The sequence below is a fragment of the Nuphar pumila genome, chromosome 3 (genome assembly GCF_984573655.1).
Source record: "Nuphar pumila chromosome 3, dmNupPumi1.hap1.1, whole genome shotgun sequence".
Lineage (NCBI taxonomy): Eukaryota > Viridiplantae > Streptophyta > Magnoliopsida > Nymphaeales > Nymphaeaceae > Nuphar > Nuphar pumila.
In genome coordinates this window covers 30,547,005-30,568,251 of record NC_143251.1, presented here as the reverse complement: position 1 = coordinate 30,568,251, position 21,247 = coordinate 30,547,005, and the positions used below count along the sequence as shown (strand labels likewise).

The window sequence follows — 21,247 nt, the reverse complement described above, 5'->3', positions numbered from 1 at the left end:
CAGAGAGGGGGGAAAGAGGGAGGAGAACGGCGTACCTGGGAGGCGGTGGCCGGCGTCGGCGGCGTGCGCAGCAGAGGAGAAGGGGGGAACGTCGCAAGGGGATCGAGGGCGGCGCTGGAGAGAGGCAGCAGCGTCAGGAGGAGAAGAGAAGGGAGGTGCACCTCCCCTCCCCTCCCGGGATGCTCTTAAAGAGCTCGGGGCGATCTTCGGGGAAACCCTAAAAGGGTTACCCTTAGCCTGCTGTCGAGGAGGGGGGAGGGCTGCGCGGGTGAGGTGCGGCGCACAAGGGGGTTTTGTTTTTTTTTTTAAACAAAACCTCTCCTGCGTTAGGTTATGAAACCCTAAGGATGACGGGCCCGGGTCGGGTCTGGACCCGACCCGGCCCGGGTCCGATTAAAAAAAAAAAAATTTTTAAAGCGTGTTTTACACGCAGTCCCCACGTATCGCTGCCACGAGCCCAGGCCTGCGGCTGGACCCAGCGTGACGCCGAGGCCCTGCAGGCCTGGCCCAACCTACGACACAGCCCCTAGGCCTGCGGCAGGACCCGACGTGACGTTGGGGTCCTGCAGGCCCAGCCCTGCCTGCGGCGCAACCCCTGTGACTCTAGGCCAGGGCAGTATTGCACCCGCGACGTGGGGTTGCCCTGCCCTATTTTTCTAGTTCAGATGGAGGGTACCAACCGCGTGTGACGCTGCTGTTGTCGAACCTGGGAGTGAGGGGGGGAGGGGGGGGAATGCTGGTTGTGGGACAGCGACACAGTCGGCCTGAAAGGGCGTCGGCTGGACTGCTTCCGCACCTGCTACGACCTCCAACTCAGCCCCCATCCTTTGCCTTGAGGTCGTGCATGGCTCCACCGGCGATTCAAGAGCGGCGACTCGTCCTTCGACCCCATCAAGTCATCGTGATATGCTTGCCACGTCCCGGCTGATAGGCAGCACGTTTTCCTGCATCTTCGTCATCATTTCCATCATCCGCAACATGGGGTCTGTGTTGCTGGCATCCTCCTGCTTGATTTCCATCGCCGGATCGCCTCTCACCTCTGAAACCATCTCGCTGACGAAGGAAGAGGCGTTGGCTCTGATACCACTTTGATGCAGTGGGGGTGTCGGCTTCCTCGTTCCTTGATGATGAGTGTTCTTGCTGATGGCAGTGAAGGCACGACCTCCTTGACGCAACCTTCAGCCTCACGTATCCCTGATGGTGGCTATGCAAAGGCACGACCCACACGGTCGCGTGCTGAACAGAAAAGAATAATAATGCCTACCACTATGGTGAGGCTTGATTTTTATTTCATTATCAATGTCAAGAAGTTGAGTAAGAGTAAGACTAAGACTGAATATATGGAATGTCGGTTTAGTAAGCAACGAAGTAGTGATGGGAGTGTAGTGAAGCTTGGTGAGCAAGATATACCGGTGAATGATTATTTCAAATATTTGGGATCCATCATTCAAAAGTATGGAGAAATTGATGGAGATGTAAATCATAGGATAAAGGTTGGGTGGATGAAATGGAAAAGTGCTACTGGAGTGCTGTGCGATCGTAGAATGCCATTGCGGTTGAAGGGAAAGTTTTATAGGACGACTATTAGACCCGCTTTACTATATGGTACGGAATGTTGGGCTGCCAAGAGACATCATATTCAAAAAATGAGTGTAGCTGAGATGCGGATGCTTAGATGGATGTGTGGAAATACAATAAAAGATAAGATTCAGAACGAAGAGATACGTAAGAAGGTAGGTGTTGCACCCATTGAAAATAAGATGCGAGAGAATCGTTTACGGTGGTTTGGACATATTCGGCGAAGGCCTAATGATGCTCCAGTTAGAAGGTTGGAGAAATGGGAAAATATATTAGTTAAAAGAGGTCGGGGTAGGCCTAGGAAGACTTGGATGGAGATGATAGGAAAGGATATGAATGCTTTGAACCTCACCGAGGACATGGCGTTGGATAGAAATGATTGGAGGAAAAGGATTCATGTGGAAGACCCAAAATGAATTTCTTTTTTGGTTCATATCGCTGACCCCAATTGTTTTGGGATGAAGGCGTAGTTGTTGTTGTTGTTGTTGTTTGTATCAATGTCAAGAACAATGTGTTGAATGTAAATGGAGAAAAGACAAACAATGATCAGTAATAGGAAAAAGGGAAAACGACTGGGAAAAAAAAAGGAACAATGCTGAGCAAAAAGAAAGGCTGCAGCTATTCTTCAAAAAGTTTGTCCTATGCACACAACCCTAGATGGGGCTTTTAAAAGCCTCATCTGGATCCGGGTCACGGGTCATGCGGTATGGGTTTGGGTCCATCCTGCCCTGCATCACATATCCACTAAAATTTACACACTAAATGGATCAAGGTGCTTTGATAGGCCTACTGGTACCAGCTGATCCAGTTCAGCTGGTCTGGCATGGCCGTCAGGCATGCGGAACCGCAGGGGGGCCAGCTGAGTGGCTCGGCTGGGCGGGTATTAACAAAAAAAAAATTCTCATGTCATTGATTATCTTCTGCAATAAAAGTTGTACGGTGAGAATCACCACCAATCCTCAACTCTACCATCAAGCTGCAATAAAAAAAAAACTGTTTACCAGGCCTTGTAGGCCTGGCCGAGACTCGACTGGGCAGCGAGATGTAGTTGATTTTTTTTTCAAAAAAATATATATGTATAATATATATTTTGTGTAAGTTAACCTCCATTGTTTAAATATACAAATTTCAGTTCCTACATCGGAGGTTGTTTTCATGATTAGATTTTGCTTAAATAAATTCCAGATTTGGTACTTGACCAAATTTCATTTGAACTTGGCCAGAAATTCAGTTGATGTACGGATTTCCATATTTTCTCTAATGATGATGGACTTGGTTTGATGCATGCAAAATAATGAAATTTTTGCATGTTTGCACTTAATATGTTATGCTTAATCAAAGTATTATGGCAAATTTCTTGGTTGTGCTCATATAATATGTGAAAAAAGGGCATATGCAGTTTGGCATAAATATTTTCAGATTCTTGCTCATGAAAATGGACTTATTATGGTATGTGTGTTCATAGTATTTGTAGAGGGAAGCAGCCACCTCTGTAGAGAGAGAGAGTCGGCTGCACAGAAACTAATCTCGTTCATTTTGGATTAGGGCTTCTCTCTATATTAAATAGAGAGAGGCTAAAAGGAAAAATTACAACTAAGTCCTTATGAAAACAAAATTTCAAAAAACCTCTATTATAAAAGGACTTAAACTAAAAACCACCTATTTTCAACACTCCCCCTCAAGCTGGAGCATAGATATCAATCATGCTCAGCTTGTCACAACATTTTGAGAAATTTGGCCTAGCAAGAGGCTTTGTAAACATATCTGCAACTTGGTCTTCCGACTTTAGGTATTTGGTAGTGATATGACCAGCTTGAATCATATCTCTTACATAGTGACAATCAACCTCAATATGCTTTGTTCTCTCATGAAAGACAGGATTGTTTGTTATATATGTTGCCGCTTTGTTATCGCACATCATGGACACTGGAGAGGAAACCTTCACCTGGAGATCATGAAGAACAGTGCGAACCCACATCAATTCAGCAGTTGTTTGGGCCATAGCCCGATATTCTGATTCTGCACTCGACCTGGAAACCACATTTTGTTTCTTACTTCTCTACGAAATCAAGTTATCTCCCAAAAACACACAGAATCCTGTGGTAGATTTTCTATCTACTACAGATCCAGCATAGTCAGCATCAGAATAGGCTACTATCTCCAGAGTTCCACCTTTCCTGAACAATAACCCCTTTCCAGGAGAGGATTTTAGATATCTAAGAATCATTATGGCTGCATTCCAGTGTACCTCAATTGGTTTGTCCATAAACTGGCTAACTTTGCTTGCTGCTAAAGCAATATCTGGCCTGGTCACAGTTACATATAATAGCTTCCCTACTAGGGAGCGATAGCTTTTGCTATCAACTGGTTTTGACCCTTCTTCAAACAACTGAACTTTATGGTCCATGGGAATATTTGTTGGTTTAGCTCCCAACATGCCTGTTTCCTTTAATAAGTCAAGAACATACTTCCGTTGAGACAAAACTATCCCTTCACGGCTCCTAGCAACTTCTATACCCAGAAAATACCTGAGTGAACCAAGGTCTTTTGTAACAAAGTGTTTTTGAAGATGAGCCTTTGTGGCTTCAATAGCTTTCACATCATCTCCTGTAAGAATGATGTCATCCACATATACTACCATAACAACTATGCCAGAGCTAGTTTTCTTTATAAATAGTGTATGATCTGTTGTTGATTTATTAAAGCCAAAGCTTGACATCACTTCAAACAACTTTTGAAACCATTCACGAGGACTTTGTTTCAAGCCATAAATCGCCTTTCTCAATCTACACACCTTCTGACACTCCCCCTCAACCTCGAATCCTGGAGGTTGTTGCATGTAAACGGTCTCAGATAGATCCCCATATAGAAATGCATTTTTCACATCTAATTGGCACAAGCTCCAACCATGATGAACAACAACTGAGAGAACAAGACGGATGGTACCCATCCGTGCAACAAGAGAAAAAGTTTCAAAGAAGTCAATACCATATGTCTGAGTATACCCTTTCGCTACTAATCTGGCCTTGTACCTTTCAATAGAACCATCAGATTTGTACTTTATTGTATATACCCATTTACATCCAACAATGTCAACATCTGTTGGGGAATCAACTAGATCCCATGTATGCTGAGATACTAAAGCATTCATTTCTTCTTGGATAGCCAGCTTCCAGCGATTATCAAGTTCTGCCTGTTGATAGTTTAGAGGAATAGTTTCAACAGATAAGGCTGAAATAAAAGACTTCATCTGATTTCCAATTCTGGCATCGGAGACAAAATGAGATATGGGATATAAGGTACATTGTAGTGTCCCCTTTCGTAGAGCAATAGGCCTATTATCATCATCCTGAAGATCACTATTGTCAGTAGAACTTACCTCAGGAGAAGAAGAAGATGAAGGTTCTTATGGAGGTGGAGCTCTACGCACATGTACCAATGGAGGATTATTAAATCTGGAAGAGGATGAAGTTTGGTTCGGTAAGGAGGGCACAGATTCCAAAGGAAAATGAGGTATAGGTAATGGAAACGACTCAGCTGGATCAACCTGCAGCGGGGAACCGGAAATAGAGTAATATGGAGAGGATTCCAAGAAAGATACATCTGCACTGACATACTCTCGGCGAGAAATAGGATCATAACATCGATAGCCCTTTTGATTTTTTGGGTAACCTATAAATATGCATTTTGTAGCTTGAGCGGCTAATTTATCACGGTCAGGGCCAAGTTTGTGTACAAAACAAATACATCTAAATATTTTTTGTGAGAAAGAAAAAAGTGGGGCATTAGGTTTTAGGATATGTAATGGAATTTGATCACCCACAGAAGACGAAGGCATGCGGTTGATCAAATAGCAAGCAGTGGTAATCGCATCACCCCAGTATAACGCAGGAACATTGGATTGAATCATAATGGTCCTGGCAACATCAAGCAGGTGCCGATGTTTTCGCTCAGCCACCCCCATTTTGTTGAGATGAATAGGCACAGAAAGTTTGGGGTTGGATGCCATGATCTTGGTAAAATTGTAACAGACCTTTGGATTTAAACTCGAGAGCATTATCAGTGCGAACAATCTTGACAATAGATTCAAACTGAGTTTTTATTTCAAGAATTAGGGATTTGATAATACTTGGAACTTCAGATCGTTCTTTTATTAAAAATACTCATGACAACTTAGAGAAATCATCAACAATAACAAGATAATAACGACACTGAGTCCTAGTAGGAATCTTACTAGGACCCCATACATCTGCATGAAGAAGTTCAAAAACTTTATTACTAGACTGACTCTGACTCGAAGGGAACGAACTTCGATGATGCTTTCCCAACTGACATGCTTCACACTGAAATGATGTAGTGGAAGGAATTTGAGGAAAGACCGAACGAAGCTTTGACAAAGAAGGATGACCAAGACGACGATGCCACTGAACAAGACTAAATGAGTGTTCCACTGCAGCATGAACAATACCCATTGGATGATGTAGGTAGTAGACTCCATTTTCTTCATAGCCTCCACCAATCTTCTTCCCCGTCAGCAAATCCTGAAAATGACAACCCATCAGATCAAATATTACTCTACAGTTTTGCTCTCTTATAAGGCACTAACAGAAAGTAAACTTTGAGGAAAGTTTGGAGCATGAAGAACATTTTGCAACTGTAATGAGGAGAATATATAAATATTTCCCTGACCAACGACCGGGGAGGAACTCCCATCGGCTAATGAGACTCCTCGATGAACATTAATATCCTTTATATCTGAGAAAACAAGTGAATTTCCACACAAATGTCTGGATGCACCAGAGTCAATAATCCACTTACTGTCAGTCGAATGAAGATGATTTCCGGTTGAATAGGCAACACCAGCTACAGGAGGAGTGAAACTCAAAGGACGAAGAGCTATCAACTCATCATATCCAGCACGACTTAGGGTGATACTACGATCACTTGCAGAGATATTCTCTTGTACATTTGTTGCCTCGACAGTAGTGACATTTGCTTTAGGAGTATATGACTTTGATGAAGAAGAGGTTGGCCGACCATGCTTATCCCAGCAACGATCTTCTAAATGTTCAGATTTTCCACAGAATGTACATTGAAGCTTTCCTCTGCCTCCCATACCACGTCCACGTCCTCTGATATTCTGAATATTTCCACGCCCATAACTAGATGAGACAACAAGAGCAGATGACTGAGTCATAGGCTGAGATTGTGGCAGAGAGATCGCAAGTCTACTCAGACGATTGTATGCATCATCAAGAGTGGGAACATCTGACCCAGTCAACATTTGAACTTTTGCAACAGAAAATTCTGAAGAAAGACCTGTAAGAAAACGAGCAACCATGGTTTTTTCTTGATGATCCTTTTGCTTCGAGCAACAAAGAGGCCTGTGAGCATTAAGTCTTTCAAACGCAGCTTTGACAGAGGCATAGTATTGGGCCAATGTCTGATCTCCTTGCTGCAAATTATATATCTCCTGTTCTACTTGCAGGATACGACTCACATTAGTTTCTTGTGAGTATGTATCACGAAGATTGTCCCACATTAGTTTGGTTGTATTATAGTAGATCAATCCATCTGCAATATGAGGTTCGACACTATTCATGATCCATGACATAACTATGTCATTATCTTCATCTCAAGTAACATATTTTCCCAATTTTTCAGAGGGTTCGTCTTCCAACAGAATATGTTTTCGACGATGTCCAGATACCGACATCATAAAAGTTCTGGACCACCTGGCATAGTTGGTTTCATTCAACCTTACGGAAGAGCCGTACGAGAATGGGTTGGCAAAAGCCTTATACTCCCCAATATGTTCCATTTTAGAATCACATTTCGAATTTTCAGCCATACTGCTCATTTGAACAACAAGTATTCAAGTAGAATTTTCCAATATTGTAAGGAATCAGCCCTGCTGTTTCCAAAAAAAAACAGCCCACAACCAATAGGGAATCACTCCTGCTGCTTTCACGACAGAGGGATAGCTTGAACTAACATAGCACGAAACAAAACTCGACACATCAGGGAGTCACGACCATTGATGTACCCAAACACACCACGACCAACGATAATATTCAGTTGCAACACAGATGATCACGACAATTGTTGTTCCCCAAACATATAAGGCATAATAGCCAATAAGTCTTCAGAGGACAATTAAATAGATCAATCATATCTCGATCACACGCAACAAGCACAAGAAATAAATTTCAGAATCACGGCAGGCACTCAATCAGCACAGAAAAATTGAAAATCACAGGTGGCACTCAGCAACACATAAACTTGCTACGTGACCCACACAGCAGGAACAACCAACAGCACAGCAATCACGGAATCACGACAGGCACTCAATCAGCACAGAAAAAATGAAAATCACGGTTGGCACGCAGCAGCACATAAACTTGCTGCGTGACCCAAACAGCAGGAACAGCCAACACGTCAATGTCCAGGAAATCACGACAGGAACTCACGAAGAAAAAAAACTCCAGATTCCAAAATAAAAAAAAGGTTACGGCTCCAGGAAATCCTCGCTGGGAGCTCCATCCTTAGATCTGACGACAGATCTGGGTATCATCCCAGATCTGTTATCAGATCTTCCACAATCGCTGAACAGCAAACCTGATTTCACGCAGTCGGGGTTTTTTCCGTTGGTGAAGATCAGTCCTCTCGTGATCACGCTCCAGAGATCGAGGTCTTTGATACCATGTAGAGGGAAGCAGTCACCTGTGTAGAGAGAGAGAGAGAGAGTCGGCTGCACAGAAACTAATCTCGTTCATTTTGGATTAGGGCTTCTCTCTATATTAAATAGAGAGAGGCTAAAAGGAAAAATTACAACTAAGTCCTTATGAAAACAAAATTTCAAAAAACCTCTATTATAAAAGGACTTAAACTAAAAACCACCTATTCTCAACAGTATTAATGCATGATTGTTTTTCATGTGCATGTACATACATGGAATCAATATGCTTTGCATGTAGATAATTACATGAGTGTTCACATGTTTGGTTAAAATGATTCATGAATGAAAGCATACATTTAACCTGGATATGTATGAACTCATGCACATGCATATGAATAGTATTGTTTCATGCACATGTGAAAGGAATGCATAGTGGCATGTGATTGATGATTTTTGCTTATGAATGCATCGATGATCAAATTGGATCATCCTAGGCTAAGTGAGCCTTGAGCATATGTTGCTTTTTGTTTTAGTTGTTATATGCATTGAAAAAAAACCAAATGTGATATTATTGTATTATTGCACCGTTCTATGTTGCCACGAGCTGAGGTCCCGTGAAAAGCTTGGCATGTTGATTTGCAAGCTTATATTATTAATTTTGCATGTTGAATTGCAAATTAAAGAAGATGAATTAATAACAAAATAAAAAAATTTAAAGAACAGTGTAACTTATGTTTTCTTGATGTCCCTTCTTTAGTGTGAGAATCTTGTATATTATGGTTTTGGGAAAACCGTGAGGATACTAAAACTCCGTGTGCATTGTTGTTGCCCCTGAACCCGATATTGAGGTTCTCATGTCCACTGTTTTAGGAAGAGTCTGTCACTTTGCCTGGGGGTAGTGTGTAGATGCAGCTGTTGTTTTGGTATACCAAGAGGTGGCACTTGTGAATGTTGTTTTCTCTGGTGTCTCAACATTAGATATTGTTTTCTAATGTTTCGATGGATGGTGTTGTTTCCTAATATTGATCGATAGTTAAGTTTGGAACCCAGTAATAAAATACAACTTGTCTGCTAAGTTACCCTAGGAACCCTACTTGACCTCAAAAATTCTTACCCGGTTTGAGTATCCAGGGGCAATGGTAATTAAAAAGAGAAACTTAAATTGTGTGCATTTAATAGGGACATGCATATAAAAAGAAAATTCTGATAAAGGATAATAATTTATTCATGCATTGCACTGAATCATGCATATTCCTTATATGCATTAGATTATGCATATTTACTTATTCCCTTAACTGTGATATGTTGGTGAATGCATGATGTTCTTTAATGCATGATAAATGTCTTTAATGCTTAAACGGTAATCCTTGTTGTTATTCAATTGTTCCTTCATGTTTAATAATTGTTCTCTATTGCATGAATGATTAATTGATTGTGAATGTGTTATATTTATGTCCCTCTAAAATAGTGCATGAATCTTATTTATGTTCTTTATTCTTATTTATTTCATTAGAGGAACCTGTACACAGAATTCTTTGGATTCTGACACCCTACTTTTTGTGTTTTTCGCAGCCTCAGATACCTAGTGGGAAAGACTTGCTTTTGAGAAGAGTCACGAGGAGACTACATGGCAGATTCTTTGAACGGCGTGGCTCTTTCTTTTTGCTTTCTTTACTTTTAATTACTTATGTCTCAAACTCTTTACATTTGAATAAATAAAGTTTGGTTTGATTATGATTTGGTACGAAAGATGAGTATAAGATTTCTTGTGCTAGTGGTGGTGTTTCACTGTAAAGGCCCTGGGTATCTGGGATTGTTTCCGCACTCGCAATGATTTTAAAAAAATTTGCACTTTTTAAAGGGTATAAGTTGGGGTCGTTACACCGGCCTTGGTGCAAGCTAAGCTAAATGAGCTGTATGCCTAGAGAGCTACTAGGAATGGGCATCCGACATGAAGACCAAATTCGAATATCTCGCGTATGGAGAAATTAGAGATATGACGCTTATTTAATTAAATACAGCATAAATCAAAAGAATGTCATATCTCACCTGATCGGATTCAAGAAAGGCGTAGGCCCTTGCTGATGTGAAAGCCCATGTGTGATTGACGTCCCTAGTCCAATAAAAAACCTGGCTTTGATACCATGGTCAGAACCAGGTCAATGAGAGACAATCCTATGAAATCCGAGCAGTGCGGGGCGAGAGCAAGAGAATGTTGCAGCATGAGAGGGACAAGCAGTGAGAAAGAGGGAGGATCATCTCTCCCTGACCGACTACATGGAACGAAAGGGAGAGAGGTCAGCGACAAGGAAGAGGAAGATGGGTGTTCCCTCCTAGGCCAACGACTAAAGCAGAGGAAAAGGTAGGCGTGGGGAGGGAGAAGCACGTTCCCTCAAGGTTAGAATTCTCAAGCAAGAACGAAGAGAGGAAACTCAATAATCTTCATTAAAGAATAAATCAAGAGCAAACACCTATATATGTAGTCTACCTTAGAGTCCAAAAAGAAGAATCTATAAAAGGGAGGTGTCCTCCGGTCCTTGTCAGACTGGGTCTCTTGGGCAGATCTGGATCCTAAGTCATCACTAAATGGGTTTGAGGCGGCGGTCCGTAACAATTATTTAGTTATCTAACAACACTAGGAAATATGTTTTTGAAAAGTAAAGAATCTTACTGCATCCATAAGAGCACGTATCTCTGATTCTTTCAAATTAGATCCATATCTTTTCAAACCAGCTTTAAGTTCATCAAAGGTAATTGCACCACTATTGTCTGTATCCATTGCCTTGAACATTTCCCTTAAGCCCGCAATTTCCTCCTCAGAGAGGGTTTCAGCAATAACCTGAGTTCATATGATGCAGATGTTAGATGATTCAGCAATAATAATAGTACATTAATATTTCAAAACAGAAAACCTTTATAAAGCTCGTTTTTCAAAATAAGCATAGGACCATGCTTAATATGCATGTTTGCACATGGTTGTCTAATAAATTACTTGTAGTCACAACCAAAATACATTTGGCATGTATAAGCAAAGTCCAGAATGCACCTCACAAGCATGATCATGCATGCTACACAAATCCACTTCACTTAAGATAGAATAAACAAGTGCAGAAACAAAGTTAAAGTTGGACTAGGCTAGAAGATGACACTAACTGTCCCAAACTTTACCCAATTATACATATTAGGCAAATATAAATTGCATATTATAATATGTTGGTAGCAAAAACTGTATGCTTCAAAATTCTTCGATGATAGAGTATAAATCAAGACAATACTTGAGACTTTATTATGTAAATCACAGAAATATAGTCATTACACTTTACACAGTTTTCCACTGGAAGAAGCTTGACTAAACGCCCAATGATTTTGCAAATTTGGCAAGGAAAGTTTTTTTATGAAAATTCCAAATGATAACGAAGAAATTTTTGACTGAGATACAATCATACAACTACAGTGGAACCTTGCTTTTTAATGGATAATATTTCTCCATCGGTTTCTAAAGCTGAAACTCCACAATCATGAAAAAACTTGGTACTCATGTGGGATGTACAGCTTCCACTCTAGAATTTAAGATGTATAAATAGCTTCCAAGAATACCATACAAAGAATTTCACAGTGGTAGAAGCCCAACAACCAGTTACAAAAGACTGCAAACTGACAGATAAATGATTGAACTTGAATCTCTATGCAATGATACAGCAAACTTTGTTTATGCCACTAGTGCCTTCCTGTTGACCGATACCATAAATATATCCTGATATAAACATAAATGAATGTGTGTACATCCACAAAATTAGCTGTGTCCCATATTCAGTAGCCATTAAGTGACAGCAGAGGTTTATGTTTCAGGCCTGCTGGATCATTGTCTGGTAAGATTGACCACACGCATCTTCAATCATATTTCCCATATGAAGTACCCACATTTCATGATTCCTTTCCAAAAATAAATTATATTTTAGGCTACCATATGACAGATGTCCTATTGTCAATCCAACGCCATTAACAAGAATGGCATCCCAGTGAATTCACCTGAAGCTAAAGTCACTGTAAGCATTGTAGCAAAACAAGACTACCATAATGCAGTAAGCCCCCAACCACAACCATGCATCAATGTCTCACTCCCAGCATCTTATGGACCACAAGAATAATGTGATGCCTCCAGACACTCAGAATGCACAAGCAGTTGCAAGAGATTCAATTAATCGTATTCCCCCTATCAAGAAGAAAAAATCCAAGTTTGCACTAAGGAAATGCCAATGACAACCAAAACAAAAGCCCAAAGTAGAACATATTCACCATCATCATGAGCAAAAGTTCAACTAAGAGTACAAGCAACACTAAGTACTCTTAAATAAAAGTTATTTAGCACAGATAAGAGCTTAAGGCTACATGTTGGATACCATATGCTATAATGATAAAAAAAAGAATTCCATATTAGGAAAGGAACACCATCTTTGGGTTGACAAAAATAACCATAAGTTCTCGCTCAATGACCTAAATCATTAATACTCCATTGCTGTGATGGGGCAAAGAAAATGCTGCAGAAAAATGCAATCAACACTGCACCACCTTGCAAGAACTTTGGAACTACAAGTTGTACAATATAACATGCAATAGGATGCGTAGTTGATCAAGAACGTTTCAAACCACTAAATGTAACATACAAGTCTCTTTTGCTACAATGGGTAAGCTATCTCATACAAAGTTTCACTCACCCGCAAAGCCATCTTCTTTAATTTGTTCATTGCTGAGAACTGTTTAAGCCGAGAAAGTACAGCTGGATCCAATGGTCTGTCAGAAGCCACACCACTTTCACGTATCCAAGGATGACCTACACCACATGTAACAAAGTTTAACTGCCAAAAATATATAGGCTAATTATCAACTGGAAAATACAACAGGCCAGACTGATAATGTTTGGTTACATTATCCAAGAAGCAAGCAAGCACTACATTTTGTATCTAAGAGAAGGTTGATCCAATTGAGAAAAAAAAAACAAATGAAACTGAACCAAACCTATCTTAAATGCCAGAATAAAGTACTTAAATTCCTAAACCGTTTCTTGACAATTAAAGTTTCTTAGTTCCAAAAGGAAATTTTAGGATGACAAAAATGAGATTTAGTAGTTCGCAGTTCAGTTTGTCTCATAATCAACTTGGTGCATCTCAGAATTCGATGAATAGCTTATTAATATAATGATAACAAGAACAAGAACAATAAAGTGCCTCTTATGGGCTTACAAGAACACTATTCAAAATCACAATGACCACTTATGGGTCAATCACATAAGCACATACACATGGGCCACTTATGGGCCTAGACCACAATAAAAATATAAAAAATGCATTGCTAAAATGCTTGAGAAAGCATTAAGTTACAAGGAAGGGGAACACCCCTATTTATACACACAAAGGGCCATACTGCCCTTGGGACACTACCCAACGACTAGAAATGGAGCCGTTGGGGAGGTCCCAACTGTTAGATTTCATAAAACCAAGAGCTTCATCATGCGTGGAGAGTGAAGAACAGAGAGAGAGAGAAGGAGCTGCTGAGAAAACCTAATTCCCAATACAGGAATCGGCTATTGAACCTCTCATTATATGCTGTTAGTGATACAAAGAGTTTAGGGTACCAAAATACCCTTTTACAATACAAAACAATTACACATGTGTCATTAATGAGATAATATAACACATGACTATAACACATGATTACGATATTCGGGTATAGGCCCTGACCCGAATACATCTTTTCACCCTCCCTCAAGTTGTGCATGGTTTTGAACCATGAACAACTTGCCTTTTAACATCCAAAACCTGTCTTTAGTCAATCCTTTTGTGAATATATCAGCCACTTGATCAGTAGTCCGTACAAATTCAGGCTCAATCTCCTTCTCTTCTACATTTTGTCTCAAAAAATGTTTATCTATTTCGATGTGTTGTGCCCGACTGTGATAAATGGGATTAAAGGACATATTGATGGCACTTTGATTATCGCATAAAATGAGGGATCGAGAGATTGATTCTCCCATTTCTGTCAGCAAGTGCCTAATCCAAGTAGCTTCAGCAGTAGCGGCTGCCATTGACCTATACTCGCCTTCTGTACTTGATCTAGCAACAGCCTTTTGTTTCTTACTACTCCAGGATACCAAATTCATCCCAACAAACACACAGTAGCCAGATACAAATCTGCGTTCATCTGGATCACTCACCCCGTCTGCATCAGTATAGACAATAATTTCATGTTCAGTTTGCTCATTTGTCCTTTTTCTTTACAAAAGGCCATCTGTAATAACTACGAAAAATAGAGAGATTTGGGTCTTGGATCCCTTCACTGGATCCAAATGGAGTAGGCAATAAGGTATGAACTATATGAGTTGGGTCGAATCCACCATGGACCCAAATGGATCCACTTAAGGATTTGCCCAAGTGGTGTCATTTCGAACCCACGTCATGGAGGGTCTGCCGGTTTGAATGGGTTCATAACCTATTACAGACCCGGATCCACTTTAGAGTAGATCCGGTACTGTGGGTTATCGGGTTCGAACCCGGACCCGTTTTCCTTTTTATTTAAAACTCGAGCATCAGAATCGTACCTAGGGCACGATTCTTGCCCAAGAGTACAGATAGCAAGATCGAGGGAGGGGAGGGGTTACAGGAGGTAACTGACTCTCCCGGTTCATCGGAGACAGGGGTCGTCGCTATAAAAGAGGTAGGTGGAGAAGGTTGTGCTCTCGCGCATCTCTCCTTTCATATCCCTTTTTCCGCCTCTTGCCTCTCATCCCTCTTTTCTTTACAGTATCAGAGTTTGCAGCAAGAAGCACGGTCTTGGATGCACCTGAGATCGGTCATCAGGGGTATCGATTGATTCGAGGTGAGGTCAGGTCGGCAAAGGGACACCTGATGGCTGTCCATATTTCAGGGTTCATTTTTACCCTACTTGCCGGAAAAACCATCCCAAGGGTTGGAGATGTCTGTCAAGGGTCGCGATGGTCATGAGGCAAAAAGGGGTTGGGATTCTGAGCGGATGATTCCCAAAACGATCCCACTAGGGGTCTGACTGGCCAAGCCCTAAATCTTCAAATCATAACGTTTTGGGGGTTTAGCTTGATCCTATTTACTTTCTTGATAGAATTTGTTTTCTTTTCTCGGTCAAATTGATTTTTCTTGCTCATAGTTGATTTTGTGATGAATAGCATTTCTTGATCATGCATCTGATTTTAATCTGTAATTGACTAAGTTTTATTGTTCATCTAACTTCAAATGATAATCAATCGGTAATGATAAGCCACTGTATAAGTTTTTCCTTTCGGTTCATCTATTATTGTTGATAATCCAAAAGTAACGATAGCTCCAAACTTCGGAAGGGTTGTATAATATATATATATAATATAAACGTCTCCAACACCCTTTCTTGATTGACTAGTTGTATGGGCATCATGTCAACACAGACTGTTTGATATTGTTCCGGCATTTTTGTACTATGCATGATTGTATCGAATCTTTTATTTTTGATTTGCTGAAGATGTTGATTTCCTGTTAACATGCAAGGGTAGCTTCAGAATGAGTTTCTTTTCTTATCCATTAGTGGCTAATTCTCAGTTTACCTTAGCCGTATGTAGTGAATTATGTCAGTCCATGAGTGACCTGAATATTGGTACATTTGGAGTCATTATCATATCTCATCTTAATTTGTTTATGACTGATTATTAAATCTGGCTGAAGAAGTAACCCTTACCAAATGTGTTATCTGTTTTCTTTAAAAATTTGTTTGATAAGCTACTGCACCCCTATGTATGAAATGTTATATTTCTTTTCAACTCCATCGAGGTGTGTTTCTGAACTAATTATGTGTTCAACTGCATTCTATATTGAACAAGTGTCAGCACAAAGTAGTTTACCATAAAATTTCAGAGTAGCTTAATTGTTATTTTTGAAAAAATATCTAGCTGGAAACAAATTGGTTAGAACAAACTCTCAAGGTACATGATACTTTTGTTAACAGAGCAATTGGGTCATATTTATCAGATAGATACCTATGATGGGTACTCATGTTTAGTATATGGTGAACAATGAACATATCACATGATAAGAAAATCGGGACTCAATGTTTGAGTGTGTGTATTACTAAGAATGAGGTTTAATGTTATGGCAGTGATTAGAAGTTGTGGAAATGTTTTAAACTTCGGGAAAATAACTAAATTAATGAAACCCAATTACTCAGTTAAGACCTACCTTGGAGAGGGTGGGTGGTACAAGACTTCGAGGACTTGTGTTTGGTGTCGAGCGTGAAGCGGCTCGTGGGTCCCCGTCCTCAGAGTTAGGGACCAGGACTACCTATGTGTCCTAGGTAGTAGTTCCACGTCTTCTGCAGAAGTTAGGGATGCATCTTGTTTTGAGTTGAGCCCTTGGGAGATTCTCTCGGCTATTGGTCGCTCCCTTGGGGATTCAGTCTCTGTTAGAATGTTCGGGTTAATAAATTACCTAGAATAATATACCCTCAAACGTTCTCTTCTGAGATGGTCACCCGTGCCCGTGTGTACCCACGAGATAAGATAATTAAACATCATGTAGAAGAGTTAGGTGTCACAACCAGTGGAGACACTAGAGAGATATATGTAAGTTGTATTTCAGATGCTTTATATTATCAACTTGTAAATTAGTAAAATTCTTAACTTGGTGGATACGAGGTAATTAAATTGTTATCTGAAAATGTACATGTTATTACATTGACTGTGGCATACCTCACCTGCTTATTAATATTGCATATTTGTTATTGTTAAATAACTGCTCACCTGCATATTAATGTGGCATAGTTGTTATTGTTATATAACTGCTCACCTGCTCATGTACATGAATTTAGATCTTTGTTACATAGTGCTTACCTGTCTTGATATACACTAAAGCTCAACCATGACACTCATACTACACACTCGATTCACGATATACTTGCACTATCAGTACTGAATTCCTGCTTAGACGTGGTAGTCTAATTCCTATTTTTTTAACATTCTCAGGTCATGAGTAGTCACCACAAGCGGTTACAGGAGAGGTTTCGATATCTGTTTGATGTACTGGTTCCCTGACCAACTTGTAACTGATATGCCATCATGGATTCGTTCTTTGTAAATGTACTTTTGTAAAGTTTCATGAACTAAAGTGGAATAAAGGTTGTGTGGATTGTTTGAAGATCTTTTTACCTGTATCGCTCCATTCACTTAACCATGAGTTATAAAATGATTCTGCTGTATGTATATAAAAAAAAATCCTGGTGTTTCTGGGTTAAGTTTTTGGGGCGTTACACCATCGCCAACCATTCCCTTCAAGTACCGAAGTATCCGTTTAATCGCTTCCATATGTCCTTCATGCGGCTCATGCATGAACTAAGAGACCTGATTTACTGAGTAAACAATATCAGGTCTAGTGAAAGTAAGATATTGCAACATGCCTATTATGCTACGATATTTTGTAGAATTCTCATATAGATCGCCATCTTGAAAACTGAGTTTCTGGTGAAGGATGCTAGGAGTTCCCAAGGGTTTGCAATCTTTCATACCTGCCTTATTGAAAACATCAATAGTGTACTTATGTTGGGTGAGAGTCATTCATTCAAAAATACAGTCAACTTCAACTCCAAAGAAGTATCACAGTTTCCCAAGATCCTTCATTTTAAATTTCTGATTCAAGAGATGTTTGAACTTCTCAATATAAACTTTGGAATTACCTGTGATGATAATATCATCCACATATATTAACAGCAGAGTAACCACATCTTGGTTCTTGAATATAAACAGAGAATGGTCAAGAAGAGATCGCCTAAAACCATATTTTTTTATTTCAAAAGAGAAACTATCAAACCAGGAACGAGATGCCTGCTTCAATCCGTATAGCACTCTTTTTAATTTGCATACGTATTTAGTAGGATTTCTTTTTGCGTAGCCAGTGGGTTGTTCCATGTATACTTCCTCCTTCAAATTTCCATGGAGAAAAACATTTTTTACATCAAGTTAACTAATTGTCCACTAATGTTCAATAGCTGAAGATATTATGACTCTGATTGTCCCCATTTTCACAACTGGACTAAAGGTTTCATCATAATCCTGTCCTTGCTCCTGTGTAAATCCTTTTGTTACAAGTCTCGCCTTATACTGCTCTATAGTCCCATCCGGTTTGTACGTTATTTTGTACACCCATTTCGACCCAACTACATTTCTGTCAGGTGGTCTGAGAACAACATCCCAGGTACCACATTCATGTAGAGCCTCCATTTCTTCATTCATTGCTTTAATCCATCTTTTAGAATTTGCTCCTTGAGAAAATGTTGTGGGCTCATCTTCCTTGCTCAAGGAAGTTAGAAAAAGTTGAAAGTCCAGTGAAAAGTTTTCATAACTGACCCATCTTTCTATCGGATGACAAGAGCGGGTGGGTCTACTAGTGGATATAGAAGGTGTATCCATTTCCTGATTAAAGATAGGGGGTGCATCCCTTTCTCGTCAGGTATAAACAAGACCTTTATACCTTTCTGGACCCAAAGATGACTATGTACTCTCCTGTGCAATCAGCCTATCAGCAGACATAGATCCTTTATCCTTTTGATCACAATCTGAAGAACCGATATCACTAGTACCAAAGAAAAGATCAGAATTCAACCAAGGATAATAGACCTCAACTTTGGAATTTGATTCAGAAGGAGTAATGTGTTGATGATCAAAATTCAATTCATCGAAGACAACATTTCTTGATATTTTGATGTGATTGCTCATGAGATCATAGCACCTGTATCATTTATAATCATCTGCATATCCCACAAACCTGCACTTCAAGGCCTTGTCATAAAACTTATGTCTCATTGAACTGTCAATATGAGCATAACATACACAACCAAACACGCGTAAATCATGATAGTTGGGCTGAACTTCAAATAAGGAAAAATAAGGAGATTTGTTCTCCAAAATAGTCATGGGTAATCGATTTATCACATGAACTGCTGAATGAAAGGTTTCTGTCCATAGAGTAATCGGAAGATTATTATCATGTATCGTATTCATTACACTCTCAACAATATGGCGATACTTTCTTTCAATAATTCCATTTTGCTGAGGTGTATGAGGGCAAGACACCCTTCTCTTTATTCCATTACTTTGAAGAAAATTAGTAAAATCACTTGAAGAGAATTCACCTCCTCCATCACATTGAAAACAAAGAATGTTTTCAGAAAATTGATTCTTGACAAAGGTGTGAAAATTTTGAAACAACTTGAAGGTCTCAGACTTGTGTTTCATAAAGAAAATCCAAGTATAACGAGAATAACTGTCAACAAATATAAGGTAATATCTATTTCCAGATAAAGAAGCAACTGAGGCAGGCCCCCAAACATCAGAACAGATAATCCCAAAAGGTCTTGAAGCTCTTTTATTGATAGAATGAAAAGGTAAAACATGACTTTTACACAAGAGACAACTAGAACATTTGTTGTCATTGACATTTATTCCTAAACTAGACTTGGGGATGAGGTTATTTAAAACAAGCTTCTCAATGAAATTACTACTGCAATGACCTAAACAACCATGCCAAAGATTTGGCTTATTGGATTCAGATACACTAAAAACACATGTAGGAACCACTGAGGACGACGATGAGGAGAGCTTCAGGTTTGGGCCAACAGAGCGGATACGAGAGGAAGGATTTTCTTGAAAAACATACATATTGCCTTGTCGTTTTCCTTTAGCGAATGTCACCCTCGTGCAGAGATCCTTGACAAGAACAGAAGAGGGAGTAAATTCAACTAAAGTATTGGCATCATCAACAAGCTTGGAAACAGAAACAATATTTTTCTTGATGTTGGGAGCATAAAGAACCTTTGAAAGACTGAGAGAGGACTTTGTCGTGGGTATAACAGAATTTTCAATATGAGAGATAGAATGATGAGATCCATCCCCAGTGACTATATTATTTCTACCAATGTAAGGAACAAGGTTTAGGAGTTTACCTGCATCGCCAGTAGCATGAGTCGTTGCCCCAGAGTCCACATACCAAGTACCTTCCTCATTCTGTTTCAGGTTTAATCCTGCTAGGGCTGACAATAACAATTCTTTTACTTCTTCGTTGGCCTTTGTGTTATTTGTTCCTCTCTTTGCTTCATTTTGTGCTGATTTTCCTTTATTTAAGGGATTAAACCAACAATTAGCTTTGATGTGCCTCCTTTTATTACACAGAAAACAAGTAGGAATTGGCCTTTGTCGTTGTGAGTTGGGATGTATGTTGAGTGTAGGTAATAGTCCACGGCCTCCTTGTCCACTTCTTCCTTGCCCTCCTCTTCCATTAACAACACAATTTCCTCGTCCTCGTCCATAGACTACCCCTGTGGCAAGGACCTCTTGCGTCCCTGTATGCATATGTGATTCTTCAGAAAAACCTTTCAAGTTCATCTGATAGTCAGACCCCAATCCACTTAGAGTTTGTTGTACCATATCTTTATCAGTCATTGCACACCCAACCACTGCTAATTGATTTGTGATGATCTTCATTTTGTTTAAGTATTCCATAAGTCATTGAGTCCTTTCTTAACATCTGAAATTCCCTTTTAAGAAATACAATCCTGGCCTGAGAAACTTGTGAATATGTATGAACTAGTTTGTCCCAAAATTGCATGGCAGTGCAATCATCTGGAATTGCCACAAGCACTTCTTGTGACAATGTAGAGGTAATGTAAGCAACTAGTGCCTGGTCTCTTTTCATCCAAGCCACAAATTCTGGATTTCTAACATATATTGTGGTAGATGCTCCTTTATTGTCCTTTTCTTCACATGATATAAACTCTAGAGGAACTGGAACAAATTCATCCAGATGTCCAAAAAAATCCTGACTCCTAATGAAAGGAATAATTTGCCTCTTCCAAGTCAGAAAATTGGAATTGTTTAATTTTTCAGACACGAGTTGGCTAAGGAAGCTTGAAGAAAGGCCAGACTGAGAAGGAAATGAATCCATGTTT

The 21,247-nt window shown here is 39.8% G+C and overlaps 1 protein-coding gene across 7 annotated transcripts in view; it reads right to left on the bottom strand.

Annotated features, from left to right (window-relative positions):
- LOC149842475 (calcium-dependent protein kinase 26-like) overlaps window positions 1-21,247 on the bottom strand; it is a 70,475-nt gene that overhangs the window by 17,687 nt on the left and 31,541 nt on the right. For all 7 annotated transcript variants that reach the window (XM_089999208.1, XM_089999209.1, XM_089999205.1 and 4 more), the window contains exons 5-6: window positions 12,973-13,088; window positions 10,929-11,096 (exon numbers count right to left, since the gene is read on the bottom strand). In XM_089999208.1, coding sequence (XP_089855334.1) covers window positions 10,929-11,096; window positions 12,973-13,088 — 284 coding nt within the window. The remainder of the gene's footprint in view (window positions 1-10,928; window positions 11,097-12,972; window positions 13,089-21,247) is intronic.